This window comes from Rhea americana, unplaced genomic scaffold (assembly GCF_003343005.1).
Source record: "Rhea americana isolate MKP2758 unplaced genomic scaffold, rheAme1 scaffold_44, whole genome shotgun sequence".
Lineage (NCBI taxonomy): Eukaryota > Metazoa > Chordata > Aves > Rheiformes > Rheidae > Rhea > Rhea americana.
The window spans coordinates 145224-170924 of NW_028186579.1; the positions used below are offsets into that span (position 1 = coordinate 145224).

At 39.8% G+C, this 25701-nt stretch overlaps 1 protein-coding gene across 1 annotated transcript in view; it reads left to right on the forward strand.

Annotated features, from left to right (window-relative positions):
• KCNH1 (potassium voltage-gated channel subfamily H member 1) overlaps window positions 1-25701 on the forward strand; it is a 190235-nt gene that overhangs the window by 1854 nt on the left and 162680 nt on the right. The window contains exons 2-4 of the mRNA XM_085315778.1: window positions 12744-12867; window positions 13114-13220; window positions 23174-23302. Of these exons, the coding sequence (XP_085171904.1) occupies window positions 12744-12867; window positions 13114-13220; window positions 23174-23302 (360 nt within the window). The remainder of the gene's footprint in view (window positions 1-12743; window positions 12868-13113; window positions 13221-23173; window positions 23303-25701) is intronic.

Sequence of the window (25701 nt, forward strand, 5' to 3'; positions counted from 1 at the left end):
GGCGCCCGGGGGATGCGGAGATTCAAGATGGTCTCTGGGAAGGGAAAACCCGGCGTCGGGCGAAGGGAGAGGGGCCGCTCGTCCGAGTTGAACGGGAAGGTTCCTCCGAAGTGAGGAGAGAGTTTGCCATTTTGAGGTCTGAGGGTAGATAATTTATCTCTTTACGTATTTATTTTTTTTGCTAGTGTGGTGTAACCAGGTCTTTCTCGTGGAAAGCTGTGGAGCGGAAAATGCCTCGAATTTCACAATTGCATGCATTTCACAAATGTGCATTAACGTTGTCCAGATTCTTTCACTTAGGGACTTAGCAAAAGCCGCTCGCTCAGTAAGCTTGCAGCCGTGCAAGCGTTTGTGCGGTTGTTTAAACCGAAGCATGTGCATTTCTTAAAGCTCTGAGCTAAAGTTCTGCCATTTTTAATGCTTCCGTTGACTTCAATGGGGTTATTTAAGGGATTAAGAACTTACAGTGCGATGGAGAATCAAGCTCCTTATGAAGAGAAGACAAGATGACTTAAGTATTTTTTTAAAAATAGTTTTGTTCTGATGAGGCAAAGACAATTAACTCTTTTGATAAGCAGCTAAATCCTCAAACTATCAAAGGATTGCAAAGGATGATTTTCAAGTCTTCTTTATTTGGCCTATTATTGGAGAAGTAGTCTTTGATTAAAAAACCAAGATGAACCTATTTTCACATAAAATTGCAAGACTCCGTATGTGGTTTTCCTCCATAACTTTTCTATAGAAAGGATTGAAAACTCTGTCTGAAAAAATACCATCCATCCTTATGGTGAATCCTGCCCTCTTATAAAATGAAATGTTKYATTTTGTTATGTGCAGACAGTACCTCTAATCTTCCAACACCCATTATCCTAATGCTTTTCTCTATCTGCCTGGAGTTTGTGAATAATTCTTTTCATTAAAAATCAAATGTCTCCACTGACTTTCAGTGCCAAGAGCTTGATTCAACAAATCAGTTGAGGGCTGGAGGTGGCGGGGGCGGGGGGAGGTCATGCAGCAGTAGCTATGCTCTTCCCCCCCCCCCATTACTAAGACTGGCATAACAGAGCGTGGTGCTAGATGGCACAGGTAAAACGACAGCACTCGGTTTTCAAATGCTCAGCAAGTCCTGAGGGCTGTAATAAATACAAGTTTTTAGATTAGGTCTGGTAGGAAGTGATGCACAGTTCAGACGTATTAGGARAAGCTTTGGGAAGTGACTCAGGTTTAGAAGCCCATTCCTTCTGTAATGTGCCTGCTAGCTTTTGCTGGACCCAGTCTAGCTGTGCTGTAAATGTGATGACATCACATAAAATTACTGTATGAATCAGTTCAAATGTGGGACCTTCAGCCTCTTCTAATCTCCGTCTCTTTCAGCATAGCCTCTTTTCTCTCTCTGTCTGGCTTGACTGTGTTGGTCAGCATGGGGGCAGTATGGAAATACTTGCCTTGTTGCCTGTTTCTTCTTGGCCAGCCTGCCTGGCCTTTGGGATGCCCGCAGGAGGAGTGCTTAAATGGGCCTGTGAAGTTTGAGGTTTGGCTCCCCCTTCCTGGTTTCATTCAGTTGGGTAGTAATGTGACCCACAATGAAACTATCTAGGTCATTTGGAATTTGCCAAATAAACCTTGGGCTTGTTGTCAAATTGTATTTGCTGGCACCTGCAAGTTAAATAGTGCCAACAGATATTAAATTGATACAGATATATGGATGTTCCCACTTTGAGGAGGATTCCCTTTCTCCTATGAAAGGAGAGGAATTTAGTCATAGATCTGAATTCGATGCTGGACAAGTGTTTTTCTTGTGGTACTTGTACATGCATCACAGTTGCAGAGCTGCAGGAAACACTCTCTTGTTGTATGTTATACACGGGGGTTAACCCAGTGAAAGGGGCCTTATGGTAATAAAGTAATGGGCATGCAACCACTTTTGGAAGAACTACTCTAACGACAGCACTAATTATGCCATTTTTAACAGTAATTTAACAAGTAATTCTTTGGACAGCRTTTCTTGTTAGATACGAGACTGACAAACTGATGCAGCTTTAACAGCTAAAGGTAATAGCAGTGTACGTAAACATGCAAGTTGGGGTTTTTTTCCCTTAGRGTTAGTATTTTGCTCATATTATAACACATCATCTGCAGCAAGATTCGCCYCAAAGTCCCTTCGTCTGAATTGTCTCCTAAAAAATGTTTAGATGCAAGAGCTTCTCCTTAAGTTGCATATAAACTGAGAGAGACTGCTGGTTCCTTAGGTTCTCTTTCACTAAATGCCAACCAGGAGAGCTATGTTAAGGTTAGAACTGCAGAGCTATTTCCTTTCCCTACACTGGAGTAAAGAAGGAATTAAGAATTTCTCAGTCCATCCTTGAATTGCTTCTGGAGTGGAATAGCCCTAAGACAGCACACACAGGAAAGGATATATAAAGTTTTGTCAGCGTAGACCTGTGGATCTCATCTGGTCCTCTGTGATTTCATCTCATGTGAAGACCCACTGGATGGAGTATTAGCATGATAAGCTTTCTTCTTCTTTGAAATGAGTATCTTCAATATCCAGTAGAAGGTCTGGGGAAAAAATCCTAAGGACCTGGGACACTGTAATCCTGCTTGTCTTGTATTTAATATTTAAAGAGTTTTTTTTATTTTTCTTAAATAGCTGGGTAGAATTAAAAAACTAAATGTTGCGTGTAGTGCTTGGTTGATTAAAAATTTGTTTGAAGCATTGAAATAGTTAAAGACTAGAATGCCCAATAGGACAGAAAATGAGCCCAGACTGTAAAACAGTGCAGTATGTAAAGAATCACTAGCCCCTGATGCTTTGCTAATGTGATACTAATGTTTTTCCTTGGATAATGGATAACTTAATACATCTACAATATGCAAAGCACTATAACAATTATAGTTATAATCTTGATTCATAGCCAAGGTACTCAAATCAAATGATGCAGTAAGTTATGGAGAAAACTAATTTTATGTGATATTTTAATGCTTTAACAATAACCAGAGTCAAAAATACTTTAGGTTTACGTAATTGCTGCCTGTTCTGCAGTCCTTCCATGGTCAAAGTCTCCCTGAGATGCATGAGAATTTTTCATGTGGAAGGATAGCAAAACCAGGCCTTGTGTTTGCACAAATTTGGAATTTCAGTGGAAGTTGTAGGCATTTTTTGTGTTTATTGATCAAACAGGGAGGYTAGAAGAAAGGCAGGTTTGAGGGCATAGGGCTTATGTGAATTTAGTCTTGCTTCCACAAAATCCACTAAGAACACTCTAAGGAGGCACCAGGTGTGGAAGCAAACCTGCACTCTTTGGAGGATGAGGTGAATCCTGTAGAAGGCAAAAGGACTTTCAGACACAGATCCTGAGAATAGCAGCTGTTTTCCTGATTTATGACATTGCTTCCACTAGAGACTGTGAAGTCCCAGTACGGTAAACATTTTGCAACCTGGCCACCCTTGCCTGAGACCTATGAGGGAAATGCGTTCTTTATAAACAGCTCTGAAATTGAACAACCTGATTTTGTCATCAGCCAGAGGGAAATGCAAGAGAAACTAACATACAGAATGAGAAACTAAACTGAGTTGTATTTTCTTATTTTTGCACTTGAATACAATATTCATTTAAATGAAGTATTTATAACCAGTTCTTAACCTGACAGTGCTACATCTGCTACAACTTGGTTCTGCCTGCCTTCGCTTCTGAACTGAGAGCGGTGAGGAGTACTGTGTGGAGGCACAGACCTGACTACAGCTAAGTCAGTTTGGGTCTAGAAGCAGTGTGGGCTTGTTTCCCCAAAAGACRAGATTTGTTACCTTAGGTGTTGTAGGTCTAATCACTTTCGGACTACTGACTTGTTATGAAGTAGGGTATACTAATATCCATGTGACAAGCTTTGCTTGACATCACTTGTAGGTAGGTGACATCCCTTACCTACACAAAGTAGACACATCCAGAGTGGCTTTAGTTGTAGAGTGGAGTTCTTGCTGTTTGTAGGAGTCAGAGTCTTATGAGTAAAGAAGGATGTCCAGGGTAGTCAGGCCTTGGGCATGGCTAGCATACTACTTACCAGCACTTCCAGTGAATAACATCAGTCAGTAAGAAAGTATTTTCATAACGAAAACAGAACTACTGTTGTTGAAATAAGCAAGCATATTTTGGGGTTCAGTAAGCTTTTCCCTTCCTTCTTGATGGAATATATTTGGTTTCCTGCCAATTCATAAATTTCCGTAACGTACACTAAGTCTTCAACCAATATTGGACGAAATTGAGTCTTTGGAGAGGACCAGCTCAGAAGCCTTGTGCTGCAGGTAAATTATATCCCAGTGTGATCTAGCAAGGTTCTGTTGAATAGGGAGATATTTTAGTGACTGTTTTGGACATAAAACTACTGAGAGAGCAAAGTTAACTGTACACAGGGAGGAGCGATACTGATTTCTTCCTTATGAGATGCAGTGTCTGTGTTAAACTATCTTAACTCTTGAGGCTCCCAAATGGGCTGATTTGGAAGGCTTGAGCAGACATTGAAGCCTTCCTTGCTGTCAGTTTAGTCTCGTCCATCTTTTCTTGATCATCTCTTGGCTAATTTCAGCATAAAATAAATCAATGCAAATGTTTAGAGGGATCTGGGCCTAGAGAACATTCTTCTTACCTTGCACAGAAAGCATGTGGCCAAAGCCTCAGCTTGTACAGAAAACTGTTGGGTCAGTAATAACATGGTATTGTATGTACAGATTGGTCATAGTGGAAGATTGTTTCTCTTACGTTACTATGACTTGCCCTGTGCAAAGTGAATTTTATCCTATACAAATCTGACATCTGATGGATGAACCAATGAAGTACTCGTGTCCATGTCCTTTTGTATCTAATCCTACAAGACTCTGTATATTCGGAATTCCTTCCAAAAATACTTTTATCCAARTAAAGTCCACAAGCATAGGTCTGTCTGTTAGCACTGCTTACAGCAATGCGTTTAGGCATGCAAGCAGCGAATTGTCATAGACTGTAAGGGGACAACTTCTGGGCTTACTGTTAGGTACATTTTCGCAAATTGAGAATGAAACAAAGAAAAAAGTTTAGTTTCTTCCTGATCTTTGTCCTTTTCTAAATCAGCAACTAAGGAGACATTGTGCTTTTCATGCAATTGGTCAATACATCAAAATGTCCATGACAATTTTTTTCTCAGTACTGCTTGAGTTGAATATAAAATATTTCCTTGCTAGCTGTTACTAGGCCAAGAGCTTCTAATTTTGTGTGTCCATCTTTATGCATTTAGAAATATATGACTTGATTTCCTTAAAATGACTTTTATAGTAAGGAAAAAAGTACAGCACAGATGTTTGATATGTGGTTTAAAATTAATGTTCTGAAAGCACGACAAGTTCTACTGTGATAATTCAACGTATCAGTCTGTTTCTGCGATAAATACTGGAACAAGATCATAAAACAAATCTCAATGAAATCCATTTATTGGATAATTTGTTAATGCATTTTTGTTACTCAGAGAGCTAAAAGTGAGCAGAGGGTTAGGTCTTGTCAKATGTTTTTGAAGCGCTTGGTTGCTCTAGCTATACTGAGTAAATCAAATAGCTTTTTTAAACTGATGGAAGACCCCTGTAAGTGATGCAATTAGAACTTGTTTTTTTTTTTTCTGGATTTCTTTTAAGATCAGACTTAGGGAGGAGAGGAAACCATAGCCAATTAAATGATGAAGTCTCACTGTTAAACAGTATTTTTGTCCTTTATTAAGAATGGTACAATGTATGATGTTTGCAGCTGATGAACATTCTAATTTCTGAAAACTATCTCATGCTAGCCACTATTTTTGTCTCAATGTTTTTTCTTTTTTAACTCTCAACATGACTGGTACTTCAGAGAGAGGCACGGAATGATGCTATGCATAAAATAGGAACGACAGCTTCTCCATTTCAGCCTTTCACGTTCCATTATTCTGTGCTAATTTCTATTTTACCTTTTTAAATATAGATAATTATCAAGACTTAGTAACTAATGTTCATATAATACACTATAGTTCTCTTTAATTTAAATTTTTCTCAGGGTTGAGGCTTACTCTGAAGTATTTACTATARCAATGCAAAATAATAAATGTTGAAGTTGAACCATTTTTTTTATGTATATTGCCGGCTGAAATTAGTATTCACTTTCTGTAACGATTCAAACTGATTCACTTCAAGTTTTTGTTTTGGTTGGYGTTTCCTTTGTTATTTGTGGTAAATATGATGAAATACGTTTTTTAATAATTCTCTTCAGCCKGTGCTTGCTCTATGCTTTGCATGCTGTACAAGTCATGTTGGAATTGTCTGCATTTAGTGGATTTTGTTCATGCTGTAGCAGCTGAGGAGCTTTTAAATCCRTTTTTGTTTCTGTAAAATGAGTATTTTGTTATGTAAAACTTTTATAAACTTGTAACCTCAGATGAACCTATCTAGAGGATTTTAAAATATGTTGTTTTGTATTACAGAGTGAAGCTGCAGCTTAAAATAATTTAGTCTTACTATTAAGGATGTACATTTTTGAGGCCACTATGTCATTATTCTATAGAGAGATCAAGTCGTTTAATAGAATATTTAAACATTGACCCACTCCCACTCTAGAAACAAATACAAAGAGATGCAGGGTGGATATATCTGTGTAACTCCCACCTACGTAAGAATGTWGATGGCAGAGTAGAATTTTGTCTTACTGGTTTTCTTTTGACTATGTGCATAGTCTTTCCTTTGAGCAGCTTTTTACTTTGTTTGGACACAGTTACAGCACTTCTATTAASATGAAAATTTGATGTATTCCAGTGTCTTTCCTGTCTGAAGTGTAAGCCTTGAATCTCATGGATGCAAAGAAAGAATTGAGTAGGTTCTTGAAATTCTTTTCGATTTGACTTATTTATATTGATTTAGAGTCAGATTTTGATCTCATAAGTTACTTCTGAGCAATATAACTAATCAGTGTGGCTAAATACTGCTGTTCTACTTTCTTTTTCAAAGGTAGGGCCCAACCTGGATAGAAATACATACATACCTATCCTGTGAAAATTGTTAATGCAAAAACATAACATGACCATGACTGTTGTGATTTTGATGTAGATGTATTTATAAACAATATTCTATTCCTGTGCAGTGTATTCCTTACCAAAAATAAAACCAACTCTTTTTTTTTTCCTCTGTATTAAAATGATACTACTTGTGATACAAAGTCATAGCCGTCTAAATGCCAGAATTGTATGGAAACTCATTTGTCCCTTGTACTTAAGGTCTGTGATATAGTCTTTAACATGAGATGTTTGTCTACTGCACGTTTCTGTTGCTGGCTGTCACATATCACCTATACTGCGTTATGCTGTGCTAATGCAGTGTAGTAGCGGAGGGGTCTCTTATGCTTGCCCCCCCCCCCCGACATACAGTGCAGTGATGACCTAAATCTGTCATTTGCACCGATGCACTATTTTGGTGATCAAGTGATAGGGCAAGAAACCTATTTACTGAGCTATTCTTTTAGTTCTGCCATATTGGTTTGTGCTTTTTAATGATGGAAGACCAGGTTTGCTCCAGTGAAGGAAGGGTTTGAGACATGTTAAAGTAGACATACTGGTCTCTCAGTATTTTGATGACACCCAATGTGCTGAAGGCTATGGTTTGTAGTCAGGAGACTAGTTTCTGCTCAGACTGATGGGAGTAATTGGCCAGCTTGATGAGGAGTAGGTATGCCCACCATGTGAACCTGATACTCCTTCCGCTAACAGGGAAATAAATTAGGAGCAAATCTTTGAGTTGCATGGTTGTGTGATGACTATGGGGAAAGATATTAATATATTTAAATTACATTTGTGCACAGAGCCAACCTGAGCACCCTTGTGAGTGGCTTTGCCAAACTGATATACATATCTGAAAGTGCTGTGAACATCAGTCTCTGTGACTGCTGAGGTTTCTGCTACAGCTCTATGAGCAGACGTTTTTCTCTTGATTGTTCTTTGTGCAGGCAGCGTGATGGGACTGTGTCTGGCGGCTGGTCTCTGTGCTTCTGCCAGTGTGTCTCAGAAAAGGCTCCCTGTGTCATCAAAGGGACAGGGGAGGCCTGTATGCAATGGGTGTATTGGCCTCCTGAAAAGAGGAGAGGGGCTCAGCTCCCCAGCAAGCAGGGAGGCTGGGGCTTTGAGTGTGAATGTGTGTCAGGCCAGGGGTGTGATAGAGAGGAAGCACTTCAATAATTTGATCTATCCTCTTTGCAGGGAAGCAACCTCTCCTCAGTCCGCTAGTCCTGACCAGCTACATGTCCGTGAGATGCTTCTTGCCCTTAGGCATTTGGAGGTTTGAGCTGATGGGCAGTTCCCATTAAATAAAGTAGTATGTGCAGCAACAAGAYTGAGTAGATATGGTAATTTTGCTGGGTTGGATATCCTACAGACTTGCTATTGCTGCTGTCAAAGGATCAATGTTACTTGGAAAGACACTTTCTGAACATGATTCTTCCCTGATGAGGTACTGTGTATGTGAAAGAAGGTACTGTTTTGGTGACTGAGCGAAATCCATTCTTACATTTTGGAAGGAGTTCAAATGTTTTTCTCTCATCATTTTAAAGCAGCTATGACTAGCCTAAAGCGATAATCCAAAACAGGACTGACATTTGAGTGTGTAAAGGCTGACATGTGGATATACCACGTTGAATGGAACTGACTTAGTGAAAATGCAGTCTAGAGTGTATGAAATGAGGCATTTCATGAGCAGCCTGCGTGGCAGACCCTGATCAGCAAAGTCTGCTCTACTCATGCAAGTAATGGTGCTGCCTTTGAGATGCTRCAGTTCTTGTATTTCTGCAGCAGGAGTAGGTCATTGGAGAAGTAAATCTGCAACTCCCCACTGCCTTGTTCAGCCTGYGCCAAACACCTCTGGGAAGCAGCATAGTCCAGAACCTCAAAACTACTACTTCTTTTTTAATGAATCTGCCCTCTCCAGTTCTTATCCCAGCCCTTCTTGGAGCTGACAAGGAGGATTGGCATTGCTTATTGCTTCTCTTTGTGCCTGGCAGTACTGCTAACCTAACTGATGCTGTGATAGAGATGTTGGGCTTGATTCCATGGTAAGGGAGGTGCACACTCAGAGAGCTGCTTCAGGTCACCATATAGTCTAAGGACTGCAGCTATCATATGTRTATTTTTTTCTCTCTCTTTGGAGAGGATTTAGCAGTGAATTCCTTTTCATGATCTTCCTCTGCACTTGTTGACCCACTTGTGAGTCCCCAAGAGGCTCTCTCTGCGATGCCCAAGGAGTTCACAAGAGCATCCCGCATGCTTCTTGTGCAACAAAGCCACAGCTGTTTCCTGGCCTCTGGAACCCTGTTGCCTGCAGAGAAAGAGCCAATATTTGCCTCAGTGGATGTTRTTTAATATTTTCTTCTGTAAGGAACAACTGTTTAACAGATTATGAGCTGTCTACAAATAGCATGTTGTCAGGGACGTCAGTGCAACTGAATGTAAATGATAGCAATGAGAACAGCCCTTCTACCTCCGGGTTATCTGTCAGAATAAACGATGCAGGGGAATTATAAGTGGGAGACTGCATTTTATGCTGTGTCMTGCTGATGTTCATACAGGCAAAACACTACCATCTGAGACGCATCTGCTGAAGAAATGCAGGCATGTTCTCCATGTAGGCATAGAACCACTTTTGTGTCATTGTTTTATCTTTTAAGAGGTATGGGAAGAGGAGTGAGTAATTGCTCTTTTTTTTTTTCTTCTGAGACCCCTTCTTTACTGTGTGGGATGAGGGCAAGATCTCCCTCCTCTATACAGTATGCASACATTGGGGTTCCCACACTGTGGTCTTTGAGGCCACAGTGAGTGAAAACAAAATAAAATAAAAGTGCAAGAAGTATGGAAACCACCAGTGCAGATCACCTCTCCCTTCACCACAAAATCAATGATGAAGGAATTTATCAGCCCAAGGAAAGGTTGGCAGAGGGTGGTGGGTTGGAAACCTCTTTCCTGATCTTGCAGTTTGGATGCTGCTATGCTACTATCTCTCTGCTGCCTGGCTGCTGCGTTCACAGGGGCAAGTGACTGCCCTGAGGGCTTTCAGCTGCACAGGGAGTTCCCTAGCATGAGTCCTTGCATTTTTTTTGGATTTAGGGGCCACCTCTGGATGGACGTTAAAAAGTGTGGCAATGGAGCACACAAAAAGATGAGTCAGAGCTAGTGATTCCAGAGGATGGATCCAACTTCAGTATTTATTTCCTGTGCTCATGGCAAAGCCAGATAAGGCCTGGACCAAAGAAGGGTACAGGTGCAAGAAGTGGGGATGAGCTGGAAGTGAGACTATTTTTTGTAAAAGAGTGAGATCCTCAAAATCCTTGCCTTACTCATTGAATTGGTAAGTGCCCAAGTTTTTGCCATTAAAGCTTCATAGGCACATAAAGATCTCTGGACATTCAGAACTAAATCTGATGTAGACTAACAGGACAGCCTAATAGAGACACATGAAATACAGCAGACAGCTGACTTACAAGTTGCCTAGTGAGGATGTTGGCATGTCTGTGTTCAATGGCTTGGTAATTAGAATGGGTATTCAGGACTTGAAATCAAGGCTGAGCTTCTTTATCTCCTAGGAGAACAACCAAACTGCTGGGGGCTGTTAGGAGGAGGGGAGATGTGTGCGTGTTCTCTAAGCACCCTACTGAAGCTCTGCCCATCAAAAAACAAACAAACAAAAAAAAACACCCACAAGAAGTTATCCACAAGAACTGTTTTTATGTTAAAATATTCATCATTGTAAGTACTATAGGAGAGGAAAACATACAATACACCCCTTTTCCAGTGTCTTCTGTTGCTTACATGTTTTTGTTTGTTATGTTAATGCTTCTGAGTTCTATTTCCCAACACTGTGCTGGGAGCTTAGGTCTCCCAATCCTTTAGGAGCTGGGTCTCTAGGAGCTAGGCTGAAGAAGTCTCACCTTTTGGTGCTTAAATTCCTTCATGGACTCAGTGCTTTGTTTTTACCTATTAAAAAAAAAAAAAAAAAAAGGTGGTGGTGGTTTGAGAGCGCAGTCCTACCTCCTAAAAGTGCTGGGAGGCTAGATAAGAGTAGCATCAGCATAGTAATGGTGATCAGAAAAGTACCCTAGATAGCTATTAGTGAAAAATGGAGATTACTTGTCTGAAGACAATGTTGACGTTTAAGTGTGAAAGGAAAGAAATTACTTAACAGAAGCTTTTCACAGAGCTCCTGAGAAGGCAGAGAGGGGAGGGTAAGTTACCTTTTGAGTGGGGGAGGTATTGGGAAGAAATGAATGCATGAAGTAATCAACATCTTTGAGATCAGGGCAGAACATGACCTAGCATTTATATTTGCATATTTTGTTGTCATTTTTTTGTACTTTCTGATGAAATTTTAAAAATATCCTGACACAGTACAATGCAGTGTTTATAATAAACACTCAAAAACACTTGCTTTAGTGATGAGAAATGACTTGGCTTACTTATTCATAGGAAAGGGTAAAAGACATGTATTGTTTTTGGAACAAAGTGCTTCAACCAAGCAAAAACCATGGTATTTAAAAGAGGCTGTGAGAAACAAAGCAGTTAAAATGTCCTGAGGTTATACTACTGGCGTATTTCATTCTAAAGGGTGTATAAAGATACACTTAATCTTGTACATGGGATTGGGCAATGGATTTAGATAGCTCCAGGAATGTTTTATTTAAACCTATTTAAAGTTTGCAACAGGACAAAAGATTTTGAAAGGGGAAGTTAAAATAAACAAAGGTTTTTGTAATTAATAGGTAAAACGTCTTGTTTGTATCTCTTGCTTACAGGAACTGTTAATGGCAGCTGTGTTTGAGCAGTCAGGGTCCTGAAAAGCAGACAGCATAGTGGACTCCCTTAAAGACTGCCCTTCTGTATCAGTGTTTTTTACTCTCTCATGGCTGCCTGTCTTCTCTTTCTAAAGCCAGCGGGGTTTTGCAGCCGTGACAGGAGCCCCCATCTGTCAGTGCCCAGGCGAGAGCACTGCTGTCCGTCTTGGCATAGGTGTAGTTATTTGACTCCGCAAGAGCCAAAGCAGCACAGAACCACAGTCTTGGCCCAGCACAGAGTATGGTTATTACTTGAATGAGGTCTCAGTCACGCAGAAGTAGCATGCAAAGATCCAGTAAGTATGGAGGCTTGAACGCTGCTCAGTTTATTCCTAGGGGCTGAAACTCATTCTAGCTTGGATAGCCAACAGAAGGGTCTTTCTACTAATGTAAGTACTGAGCTGAGTTGTCTGTTGTATAGGTTGGAGCACTGCGCTGTACGTGTCATACAAAAAGTATTTGAATTTGTGTGGCCAGCAGTGATGGGTGTGTTGAGCGGAGCCGCTGAGTCTACATTCAGAAGAGAAAGCTCCCTTGTGTACTGTGCTGGCTCTGCAGAGGCTTCAGATTCAAACTGAGTGTCATGATGGATCAATGCATGTGCCACAGAGCGAAACAGTTTGGTGAATCTATCTTCAGAGACCTGCCTAACATCATGTATTTCATTTGCATAAAATCAATTTCTTCAGTTTTGTGCAAATAATTAAAATTTCCTTCAAGTTAAAATCTACTTAAAATTAATGCTGGAAATAATCCTATTGACTGTAGTGGGAATAGTGTTTGGGAACAGTTGTGTGGGGACTGAAGCAGTCAGGATCAGATTCCGAGATTATTTTTTCCACTAATGCAACCATAGGCTTATCTAATGTCTAACTGATGTGTTCTTTCAAACAGATACTAATTTTGTCTTGGGTAATGCCCAGATAGTGGATTGGCCTATTGTGTACAGCAACGATGGATTTTGCAAGCTATCAGGATATCACCGAGCAGAAGTTATGCAAAAAAGCAGCACGTGCAGGTATTTGAGAACAGATTTATTTTCTGTTAAATAGCTTGTAGTGTTGTGCTTGTTGCTTGAGGTAAAAAATAATCTGTTTATTCCAGTTTTGTCTGTAATCTCCTGGGGCTGCATCTGTCAGTTATGCTTTGCAGGTGAAACGAAATCAAAGAAGGGCTATTTCTAAACAGGTTCTCTTCATACTGTAAATAAATGGCTTCGTGCCTTTGTCTAGTATCTGACTTGAATTCCTTGCTTTATTTGCAGTTTTATGTATGGAGAGCTGACAGACAAAGATACAATTGACAAGGTCCGGCAAACATTTGAGAACTATGAGATGAACTCCTTTGAAATCTTGATGTACAAGAAGAACAGTAAGTAGTTGATTTGTTTGTTATGTAGGTGTGTAAAAAATGTTTTAAATTATAGTGTAAACTGCATGTCTGTCAGTCTGGAGGACTATGATGTTTAATTTAAGGTAAAATAAAGCCTACTTCCATCAGTTAATATACAAGGGAAGACGAAGAATGATGGGGATGAGAATCGCTTACAGATGCAGCCAAGGAATCTAGTTTGTTTTGATGTTTAGAGCAATTTKTGTGTGATGCTTTAAGACAACACTGTTAAGGTTCCAGCAGTATTAATAATACCTGAGTTAGGTTTATGCAAATGATTTTTGTTTTGTTAGAGAAAATGTGCTTTTTCTTGGATATTTGATAAAGTTAGTATTTAAATGCAACTTCAGAAAAAAAAAGAACACATTTTTTATTTTAGGAGGTGAAATAATTTCTTTTAATTTTTTCAGATGAAGCTGTCTTTCATTTAGGACAAAACTATYCCCCAAATGTGATGTGAAATTGATAGGAATTTCAGTCTATGACTGCACATCAGCAGTCTTTCCCAAAGAAAGACTTAGCAGTCTAAGTACTTTCCCAAAATTTGTTGCCCCACGCTAGGGTTGACTATGTTATGGCACAACTACTTTCATCTACCTAATGTGACCTGAAAAGCGCATCTACTAGGATCTCCGGCCTTTCCAAATGTCAAGCTAAAAGGCTGTATTCTGTAACTTTTTTTCTGGTCTTGAAGTTTTTTTTGCCTTCTGACTGTGAAGCTGCTAGTATCTATCTATAGGGAGTTTACAGTGCAGGAATATCCTGCTAGCAGCTACTTCTTGTTTCAGYTGTGATCGATATTGCATTAGAATACAATAGTGGGTAGAGGGGACTTTAACCAGAAAGCCTAACATGAACTGCAGCAATGTAGTTTTCCAGAGTTGGCCTCGTTGCTATGCCTTAGTTATTCTTAGAAGGACTGGTTTTCTGGGGAAAGGGAATCTGGTCTCCTTTGTGTGTAGAGTCCTTGGTCTTTCTGTTGATGTGGCTAGCTAGTATTGACTGGAATCTGATGAGAGGAACACAAGCAATTCATGTAAGTTACTGAAGTTAGTAACTATGCATGCTACTGCTGATCTATGGTTCTGTGAGGCTGYGTGTTTTCTAACAGAAAGAATCTGTTCTAAGAACTGGTGGTGCCAGAGTAACTGTAATTGACTTTTGCTATGATTCAGGGAAAAAAAATCTGTAAGCAGTTTTGGTTTCCTCTCTCTTCTGGTCTTCTTTTTTGCTTGTTCATGCCATCATGACCTCTGACACTGCAGTTACTCACGGCTTTTCTGGAGCACAAGTTTGCTAGTCCAAATCATTGGAAAAGCTATATGCACTAGCTGAATGGCCTTGCTTTGTGCTGCTTTCTCTCTAGTGTCATCTGTCTTCAGTGTTCACCTATTTCCTAAAGCTCACCTCTCATCCTAGCTCAGTTAATAGCCATAGGGACATGTCCATCCAAAGCTAAGTAAATAAGCTGTTATCATGGGATCTAGGAGGAATTCTGTCTTTGTTAACAGTGATTTGGCACCAAGAGGCTGTGCAGCTACTCTTCTGCCTCTGCTGCAGCATATGGCCTATAGTAGAGCCTGGGGCCTCTCTGTCTTTCATGCAGATAAAAAGCAAGGTAACTGTGGAGTGAGGAATGTTTCCTGCCCTGCTGTGTGCTTCCCTGAGGAGAGGCAGTCTAGAACAAAGTCCAGCTGTGCAGAAGCTGTGTTATGTGACATGCCAAAAACCAGAGCTGCAACAGTTCTGCTATGTGCGTAGATGGTCATGGGAAGAAAGAAGGCAGAGAGCTTGCTTTTAAATGTAACAAAAACACAGTGCTGGATTGGTGCTGGATTTTCTGCTTTAGCAATGCCTTAGCTACTATTAGACAGACTTCAACTAATAACAATGGAGCATTGTAACCCAAAAATACCAAAATGTGAAATCATTGATTTCTTTCTTTTTTTTCTTTTCTTTTCTTTTTTTTTTTTTTTAAGCAGAATAAGCCACATCATAGAAAATACTGTCTTGCTCACCAGTCATTTAGCACCTGGACTGCTGGTCTCTTTTGCACTTCTGGTCATATAACCTTAGCTTGCAATTACAGAAGTTACCTGCTTGGGCAACGAACACAATAAGTTTCAACTTATTCTAATTTTAAAGACTTTGGAAAGGCCCCTGAATTTTGTTATAAAGATACTTCTTTTTCCTGCTCTTCATTTCCCCCCCCCCTCTATTTTCCCAAGCTCTATTTCTCTTCTTCAATTTAGCTAGTAAATTAGACAAGAAATGTATTTTGTTGTTCTTTACCTGTCCCCCCTCCATACCTATAAGCTAGCAGTCATGAAAAACAGCAAGTTTTTCTTACRCTTTTTTGCTGCTGAATAAATGAGACACTTTCCACAACCTGTATGTTTAATGTACTTCTGTCTGTTTTAATAATTCAATCTATTTGTGTGTGGGGGGGGAGGGAGCTAAGCAGGAGTTTCAAGTGAACTAAATAGATACTGTTAGGGCAGGTCAATCTTCATCTTTTATCTTTCTGAACAGCAGTCATCTCTCTCTTTGGGTACAAATTATGGCCTGATCCTATACTGGACATGATAACAATAGTTTGAGATATTTAATAATACTTGTGGAACTGAGATGCATTTTTGACACATCACTCTCCATGGTGGTGACCCAGTGCTAGTATTTACTTGTTTGCTCTATGAGAAWAATGCATTGAGATGTTGATTGACACAAAATGTCTGCAAGCTTCATTGTGATCACAATATTGACCCTAGAAATAGCATTGGCTGTAGTATTCAGAAAAATGAGACAATTTTCTGCCTTCACAGTGTTTACAGGTATGGATACTCTCTGTATTCTGGCCTCCTCCTTCTCCCTCCAACTCTCACTCCTCCAGTAGTGACTGTGTCTCCTTCTTTTCAGAACTTGAAATTAAGATGCAACAGGGATTTCATGGATCCTTATGTTGAGTCTTTGATTTTCTTAGCAAATATTTGATTATTGTTTTTGTTTGCTAGAGGAATTGCTTCCTACAAATGTAGATCTCCTTCAGGGTAACTGGCAGCAATTGGAACAAGCAGGTACACAGCCACCAGGTTTTCCTCAGTGTTGTCATCCCGTTGCATTCAGTGAGGATTCGTGATCATACCTGGAAGGAGACAAAGTGAAAGCTGTCTTTAATACAGACTACAAAATGACAACAGACAGGTTGACAGTAATTTCATGTGAGTTTCAGTTCCATTGTTTGTTTAGATGTGAGTGCCCAGTGCAGAAGTATTGTTTATGCCAGAAGTATTGTTTGTGTTTTTATGGGAAAATAAAACCAGCACTGTGCCTCACTGAAATCGGTTGAGTTAATGTTAATTCACATCGAGGAGGGATACAGCCTGATGTATTCGAAAAGATTTTGCATCTAGTCTTAGTTAATCTTAGCTTATTAGAATTGATCATTAGAAGCTTTAGAAGTTTAATTTCTCTTTAGATGTTGAATGCCGTTTTTTAGATTTTTACACTTTACATTCAACCTTATAAATAAAAATGTCAGAGTAAATTAAATTTTAACTTTCACTGACTAGTTTTTTATCCACAGCATAGATCTGGGTTTCAAATGGTTCAAAAGCAGTCCTCTTCCAGATACCCTTGCTTCCATCCCTGATGAAGCAGATTTTTAAGAATGTAAATTTACTCACTAAATTYCTGTCTGCTACTGAAGAGATAGTGCCCATGCAAAATCTAACCTCTCCTTTGTATGCAGTATGCGATCATGCTTCAGTGCAAGAGCACCTGAAGTAGGCTAGGCCCTTAAACCTGAAACACGCTTGGATTTGAATGGCGGAGTAGGCTACAAGGAATGTTTTCGGCTAAAATAGTGTCTCCATTACCTTAATTTTAATACAAGTGAGGTCTGTGAACGTGTGAATAAAATCCATACAGAGCTGCAAACAGCCTCCATGTGCCCCTGTGTGAGCAAAGACGTTCCCATTGCTTATACTCTTCAGCAATGTTACAGAGACMCTGTTTTTTTACTGAGGGGTTCTTTACAAGCCCAGCTGAGTCCAGTGGAAGCAGCAGCCAAGGGGTAGGTTGTAGGTGATTCTCTTGCATCCTGCAAAGTGGTTCAGCTAAGCAGCAGCTCTTCTAATCGTGATGAGGGTCAAAAAAGCTGAGCTTCACTCCCTGTCTGTGATAGGGCTCACTTCTCTAAATCTCTGGGTGCTTGAATTTAGTTAATAAGTTTAATACTAYGAAGGTTTAGGGGCAGAATTGTTTTATTTTTGTTTGGGGTTTGGTTGGTTTGTTGTTCGTTTTTACCTTAAGAAGGCTCTTAGGTGCCAAAGGATGGCAAATAGGCCTGAAATAGTGATTTGGCAGGCTCTACATGCACTTATCTTTGGATCTGTTGCTTTCTACAGAGGAGAAAAAAAAMCCACCTTTATTTATACAGAACAAAATTTGCTTCAGAATGATAGACCAGTGATTTCCTACCGCTAAGGAGAGTTTCTCATAACTGATTTGGGTTAAAACAATTTATATTAATGTCACTATGCCTCTAGTGTCTGCAGATGGAAGTCCTTGGTTTATAAATCACTAACGCAATTCATTGCGTAGGACCAGAAGCAGGAAAGAATGAGTGAATTGATGTAAACTGGTATGTATCCTGCGGAGACTCCTACTGAAATCTGGCTCTATATTTGTCAAACAGTATGCACACCTGCACCTCCTCTTCTGTGAAATCCATCCATATGAGTTTCATTACCTTCATGAAGGTCAAGCCAAAGTAGCTTGGTTGCATGAAACTGATATTTCATGTTGATTTTGATAACTTCTAGTGTGTTCCCAAGCAGGAACTGTTATTGCAGTTTCCCCAAACATATTTAGTATGAGACTTTACAATAACAGTCCTTCAAGATTTTATCTGAGCTAAATGCAAAGATCTCAAGACTTCCCCTTCTTTATATTCCCTTCTGTTTTTCAGAGAGCTCAGAATCAGGTACACTAAATTGATGCAGTGCAAGGATGTACTCCCAAACTTTTTCTCTTGTGTTGCTCCAGTGCAATAACYCCTGTGCCCGGTAATTCCACTTTAGGGGACTGAAATTGATTCTTTATCTTAGCATGTAAAGGTCTGACCTTTAGAAGTTTTGGCTGTCAGAGTGTAGCAGCACCAGCTGCAGAAAACCTGAAGGCAGTAGMTTTTAAAGTGCTGGAAATGTATCATAAGTCTGTCGTTACTGGCATAGTGTAGTGAGCTCTTCTGTACTGGGCAGGTTTGTTTTCATTCAGTGCACATACTGTGCTAAAAAGTAGAGTCTATGGGAAGACTTGCTCTTTATCTTACTTRGTCAAATATCAGACTCACCTGTGCTCCTAGTTAAAATCTATGTGGATACAGTGGCTTGCCTAACCTCTCTTGACCACACCTGATAGGTTTGCTTGCCAATTTGATATTGGACAAACTATTTGGTCTGAACAGGACAGAAAGAAGCAATCTCATAATGGCCTGGGCGTAAATGAAACTCCGGCAGAGGTGACTGTAGAGGTCAGCTGTGCTCTTTATATAACTGAAATCCTGCTGTCTGCATCACTGCGTGTAGTAATTGGTGGAGATGCAGCACATGCTGCTAACTTTTTCATTTTTGTACTGCCTGACTGTTTATGTTCAGGGCAATACTTGCCTAATGATTATTTGATTGAACCATTATCAAGTAATACAGACGTGGTGCCACTTTGAGGAAACTTGCCCTGTTCACCAAGGACAATGAAGAGATCAGCTGAATTGTCAAACATTTTTTTTTTCATTGGATTTATGAACTAATCTTCTCTTACTTTGGGGAAAGAAATATCACTTATTGCTCTTTTATTTAAACAGCAGAGGTTTTGTGATTTTGAAAAAAACAGCTGTTAATTTGACCTCTTTGGTTAAATGGCTCCAGTTCTGGGGAAAGGGCACATTTAGACATGATTTTGATTTTCATTATAGCCTGTTTCTGGTTGACAGGAGGGAAAAGTGAAGGAGGGTGATCAATATAACTGGAGTGATGCACAGAGGGAGAAGCAGGAATAGACCTTTAATATTTCATTTTCTTTGACATTATGAAAGATTCTGAGTATCTCAGCCAAAGCCAAATCACATGTTAAATATTGGTGCTCCTAGCAAGGGGCAGAACATGTTGGTGTTGAAATACCAAGGACTGGAAAAGAGGAAAGAGAAGAGACAGTAATATTCATATATTGGGAAATGATAAGGTACAGAGATATTTACTGAATTAGTCTGGAGAAGATTTGGGACCTGAATGAAATCTCTTAAAATTGCTGTGCCTTTAAGGAACACCCTAAGTTTTGTGCTCAGGCCATTGAAGACCATTAAGAGCCACATCCCTTAGTTCTGAGATTAGCCATGTAATTTTGGTACTGCGAGACAGGCTGGTCCTGCAGGCTACTGTGAATTTTGTTGTAGACTTTCATCTCTTCCCAGTTGTTCACATTGCTTCCCAATCAATTTCGAAGTGACATTCCTCTTCTAGCAAAACTAGTCCCATTCCATTTCACTGTTGATTCCAAATCTAACAGAAGCCAACATGGCTCACGAGTGTTTACTTCTTTGTGTACTGACATTGTCTYTGAACCTTACCAGGGAGAGGAGTTGCCAAGACTGAACGCAAAATGTAAATGAAAGTAGTTGTATTGTTGGAAACGCTCGTAAACAGTCTCTGTGTGGCTGTACATCAGTGCACACTGGGGGCATAAAGTGAAGTTACTCTTGTTTTGCTGTGAGAGCTCTGAAATATATGCTGCAGTTTCCCTCACTGCCTGAATAATCCATAGACTGAATCTGAAAGTCCTATTTTTCATCAAAATAGGCTTGTTTGTGCTTCTTGCCAGTAGTGATTGTCTGGCTGAGGAGGGACATCCGCTTTGACACCAGGAGTATGAGGGCTGCCTGAAGGAGGTTGAAATTCTAGTTTCCGACCTGATTTATAACTGGTTTATACTTAGAGCTTTCCTGTTTAATAGTTAAATAAACTGTTTAATGTTTAAAAAGTAAAAATCTTCTGATAATTAAACCAGTATACAGGAAAAAAAGTTGAGCACAGTCACAGCTTGGCTAAACCTTTCAGTGTGTTCCCACAGCTCAGATCCCAGTCCTGCTATAACTAAACTCCTGGTTGCAGAGCACTGTTGAAAACCCGTATAATCCAGTGCTATGGTCATCCACCTCATGATTTGATTCTTATATCAACTTATCTCCTATCCTGAAAAGAGACTAATAAGATAGTGGAGAATACACTGTAGAGAAAAATTTGGGTRGGTGGGGGGGAGGCAGATAAGATGGCCTGACAGAGTAACAGTATAAATAAGTATATGTAAAATTCTGTTACTGTGGAAGATGGTTTACCTCTGGATAAATGTGTGCCACCTTGATTTAACTTTCTGTCCTAGAACATCCCCTGTTTGCAGCACTCTTGAAATACTCAGGGTACCCAAATAGTGCAGGCAACAAAAGCATCTTCTGCTTTTGGCTAGCAAGGAGATCTGGCTGTTTCTTGTTGCCAGCGGGCGGATCACTAGAATCTATAGCTAGTTCTAGGTAAAATAGTGTTCGTTTCTCCTTTTCTTTTTAAAATAAATAATGCAGCACAGGAGTAGTAGTCAAGGAAGTCAGAAGGTGAGAATCCTGTTGATATAAACTCCTTGCTCTGCAGCAGCCTCGTACAGCTTATCAGGAAGCGTCTTTCCTCGTGCTGCATTCGGAATGTGTAACAAAACTCCTGCAATAGCATATCAAACCATGGTTACAAAGAGAAGATGAAAGCATGCATCTGAGATGCCAGAATAATAAGGTGAATTGCATTCTTTCTGTTTCTGTGGTATGTGTACAGTATCTTCAAAAGCAAAGTAAGAGTTGCTACAGCTGGGAGAGGCAGAGATGATGCTGAGATGTAGTTCAACTTCAGTGCTGTGAAAGTTAGTATTACAAGCAGCCCATAGCAGAATGRCTGTCGCTTGGAGTAATAAAACTACATAAAATGTTTTGGGGGTGGGAGAAAAGTTTCTAATTGAAAAAAAAACTAGTGCTAGAGGGCTGTAGGTGAAGATCCTGGCTGATTTAAAAACATGCAGTATTAGTGGAGGGTGTTGGAGTGGCTAAAATAAAAAGTGATTGGGCACCAACTGAGGTGTCTATGCAAAGACAAGATATGGATTTGTTCAGCCTGGGAATAGTTCACATATGGACGTGGGAAGGACAAATAGGCRATTTTAGGAGCTCTTGAGAAAGGTGAATGTGGAGAGCATTGTTGTCTTGCAAATCACTGTTGTGTTCTTTGTGGCAGAGTCTTCTAAGATCATTAACAAGTGGGTGATATTACTGGGGCAGTTAGTCTGCTGAATCTTTTTTTGCCTTTAGCATTTTGTTTGCTTATATTTATTGGAAKGGAGTGTTAAGAAACTCTAATTTTCTTAAAAATACATTAATCCTTGAACTTCTTCCTGTGCTGAGGTGGTCCAGAAATGGCCATCAGTGATTCCATCTGTTTTACTCCTTGAGTTGAGGGCACCATGCATCATATACCCTGCTGTTTATAGAGGTGGCTGTACATATGGCATGGAAGCTCAGCCAGGGTTTGAAGCTGACTGTGCTATGCACACACAGTGAGGTATGAAGAATCGAGTTTAATTCGTGGAAGCTATCCATGGGTCTTAGAGATACCCTGGCTTTCTGTGGCCAGAAAAGATTGCTGAGCACAGGGGCTGGGAAACATCTAGGTGAGGCACTGGTAGCAACATGCTTTGTTATAGAATATAGTTGGGAAAAAGCTGYCTTTTGCTTGCTTTGCTGAATAATAGCTTGTGAACTGTGTGAGGTTTCCTTGTACTGCGTTGACAGTCAAGAAGAACAAGCGGTCCTTGTTCTTAGATTGGGCCAAGAACAAGAGCTGGGTTCACAGACCCAACTGTGTTTTCCTGAACCCTCCTACCTGATCTTGCTCACTATCTATCTAGTACTATCACTGGTATGTTTTCAGCAGAGCCACTAGAAATACAGAAAGGCAGGGCTGACTGACAGTTTCCTTCCTCAAGGTGATCTGTCATGGTGGATGTCAARGAAAATAGACAGTGACATGTGTGTCATTCCTAGGGTGCATATTTTTCTGTGATATATACGCTCTAATCTCTCRAGGAGTTTCATTAGTAGTTCATTCACTAAAGTAACTAGAAAAGTGTAGCTATATGCAGTATAACTTACTGTTGTGCACAGCCCATGGCCTGGTCCTGATGGCTTGTTCAGTCCTGAATTCAGTGGAATTTCTCTTGCTTCAGCCAGGAGCAAGTATGAACAGGCTTAGAAAAAGGCAGACTGAAAGGCAGCTTGCAAAGAATTTTCCCTAGCATCCTCCCTTGCATGGGAGGGTCTGGAGGCTAGGCCAGAGCTCACAGAGCCCAGCTCTTGAAACTGAGGGGTGGGCTGGCGTAGCTGTTAGGGRACAGTGCTCCCTGGCTGCAGGTAAGTATAAGGTCAATCAAACTGACTGCACTCTTAAGCTGAGAGATTGCATTATGATGGTATCTGATATGATAGGCACTCTTGGCCTGTCCTCAAGTCTTGCAAAGAGCCAGCAAGACTGTGCTGTGTGCGCCCTTTCAACATAGACAGGATTCTTATCAGGAGATCTCAAAACACTTCATTCATGTATTTGCTTTGTGGATGAAGCCCAGAAAGAGTGAGTGATCCCCTGAGATTACAATGCTAATCAGAGGCAGAGCAGAGAACTTAACTAACACTTTTGTCAGCTGTTCTGTCATTTTACCTAATAGRTGTTTGCAGAAAAATATTGAAATAACTTTTACCAATGGCTGTTTTTTCAAGTGTAAACATCTGAACTACTGCATTTACTRTTGTACCTACAATTGACTAACTTTGTTATATTTGTTTACAGGAACACCCGTCTGGTTCTTTGTAAAAATTGCTCCGATTCGAAATGAGCAGGATAAAGTGGTTTTATTTCTGTGCACTTTCAATGATATAACAGCTTTCAAGCAGCCCATTGAGGATGATTCATGTAAAGGTTTGTCTTTTTCACAATTATATATCTTTACTGCTTCTATTTGTTTGACCTGGTCTTGAAATAGCTGAAGTCCTGTAGGTACCAAAGCCAAAGAATTAGACCTTAAAGCAACCTGTAGCTATGCTACCAAGGACTATTTGTGCAAGGAATAGTTGCTGGCTTCCTAAGCAAATTGCCTTTGGCCTGCACTRTAAAGGGTGATCACTAAACAAATCCCCGAGTGCTTCAGGGAGTGACGTTTACTTAGCACCTATCTGCTGTGCTTCYTTTTAATTTCTTTATTAATCCACACTTCAGCATGACTTTCAAGCAATAGCAATGTTGCTGARGAGCCTCTTTGATGTTAGAGGCAACTGAAGTGTCTTGGGCCCTGTCCGAATTGTACAGGACACTTTATGCAAAAATGGAGATATTAACTCTGTCTGAGTTCAGCAAAGATTTGAATAATTTCATTCTACTTGGATTGACTTTACCTACCATTATTATGGTGTTCTTTATACTGAAGTTTTGGACTCGTTTCCTTTTGACGTCAGTGAAAATATTCCCATCGACTTAAGTTGAATCAGGGTCAAGCTGTCCTGGTGAGTGAATTAGCACTGCTAGGTTTTGCTGTTAATTCTTTCAGTTACACCTTGAAAACCTGGAAGCAAATTGGGCTGTGAGAGAAGCATAAACTTGACAGGTTCAGATTCTGTCAGAAATAAAACTTGTGTACCCATATGGAGAATCAGAGACTTAAGCCCTGTGGGGAGAAAAGGACATAAGTTCTGCTGTTGTTTGCATTTTTGTAGTATTTAATAATATTTGTAGTATTAAGTTAAACAGGAAACTTACTGTGAAGGTGAACTGATTTACATTTATTCTCAAAATGTTATTCTTTAAAAAATGCAGTTTCCCAAAGTGGAAACACCTGTTACTATGAAAAAGGAAGCATAACCTTGACAAACATACCCTCTTCCAAGCTTTATGGGTTATTATTTTTTTCTTTTTAATGCTATTTGTTAGTTTTATTAAAGCAATGAAAAACCAAAAAGATGCATCTTGCCAGAAAGGTTGGGTCTACAGTATTTTTCCCCACCTGTTGGTCTTCACTGTGTCCTGATGAGGACTGACAGCAAAGATAAATCATCATGATGCAGTAAATCTGGCTCTCATTTATTTGTTGCGAGTGAAGGCCCTTGCTTCATTTAGTCAGTCAATAAGTGGAGCTTTCATTCAGGAATGATAGCTCTGCCTTTTCCCTTTGCTTGCAGAGAAGATCCTTAGGGTGATAGTGATCTGCACTCTGAGGAAAAGAGGTTGTCCCTTACTTTGAACATGAGGAAGCATTTGAAATTTTTTGTTTGTCAGAGAAGCATATTGAAGGAAAAACACACTAGTAGAATCTTAAGTCATTTGTTGGATCTTCAGATCATGTTATTCTTGCAGTGATTATGATAATTCTTAGCAGTTTTATACCTGTCTAAAGCAATATAAGGAATAAACCGATGTGCAGGTGGGGTAACTTGCATAGGAGTTCATGTACTAAGCAAAATTTCTTCCATGTGGCACATGGAAACTGGCTAAGTGACTACTACTAAATCACAAGCAGTGAAAGCATTAGAGCTGGACATATTTAGAAGCTGTTAATTCAAAGCTCTGCGCGCCTTCCCTGAGTGGTGCTACTTTAGGTACAGAACAGTTCATATACTAAATGAATCTTCCAAATACTGCTTCTGAATCTTCTAAAATTATGAAGTTGTCATTTCATACTGATAGGGTTCGCTGTTGCTAATGCACAAATTGGAAGATGATGTAAGTGAAACTGCACATTCTCTTCTATTCCTTAACTTATTCCCTACTCCTTTTCCTCTTCTGTAAGTACTTCCTATGGACTAGCTTGAAATTTAATTGCATGCGTCTCGGGAGGTGATACTGTGTCAGTCATTTAATGGCTAGGTGAACAGTTTCTTAGGAAACATAAACCAGCTTGCCAAACAATTAAAAGAATTTTACATGTATGACCATCTCTTTAATGTTAGATCTCATTGTGCTATCACATACTGCAAGAGAAAAAAGAAAGATCTGGAGTGTCAGACAGCTGATTGTCTGCAATGGGYTGAGGTTTACGGAGAGGAAAAAAGGGAAAAATATTTTGGAAGAACTAAGAAAGATAAAATTGCTTATTTTTTTAGCTCCTTCTAAAAGTCACTGCTTTTATAGACCTGAGCTTTGAAGAGGGTGTATTCTTTGCAGCATGTACAGCATTACATAGGGAGTTCATAGCATGGTTTTGAAAAACAAGAATTTTTGTAGAAATGTTTCTCATAAAAAAAAAAAAAAAAAACAAAAACCCTCCCCACCTGAAAATCTAAAACTGCACACTGTTTGATTTAAACAACTGAAAACTGATTGTTGAA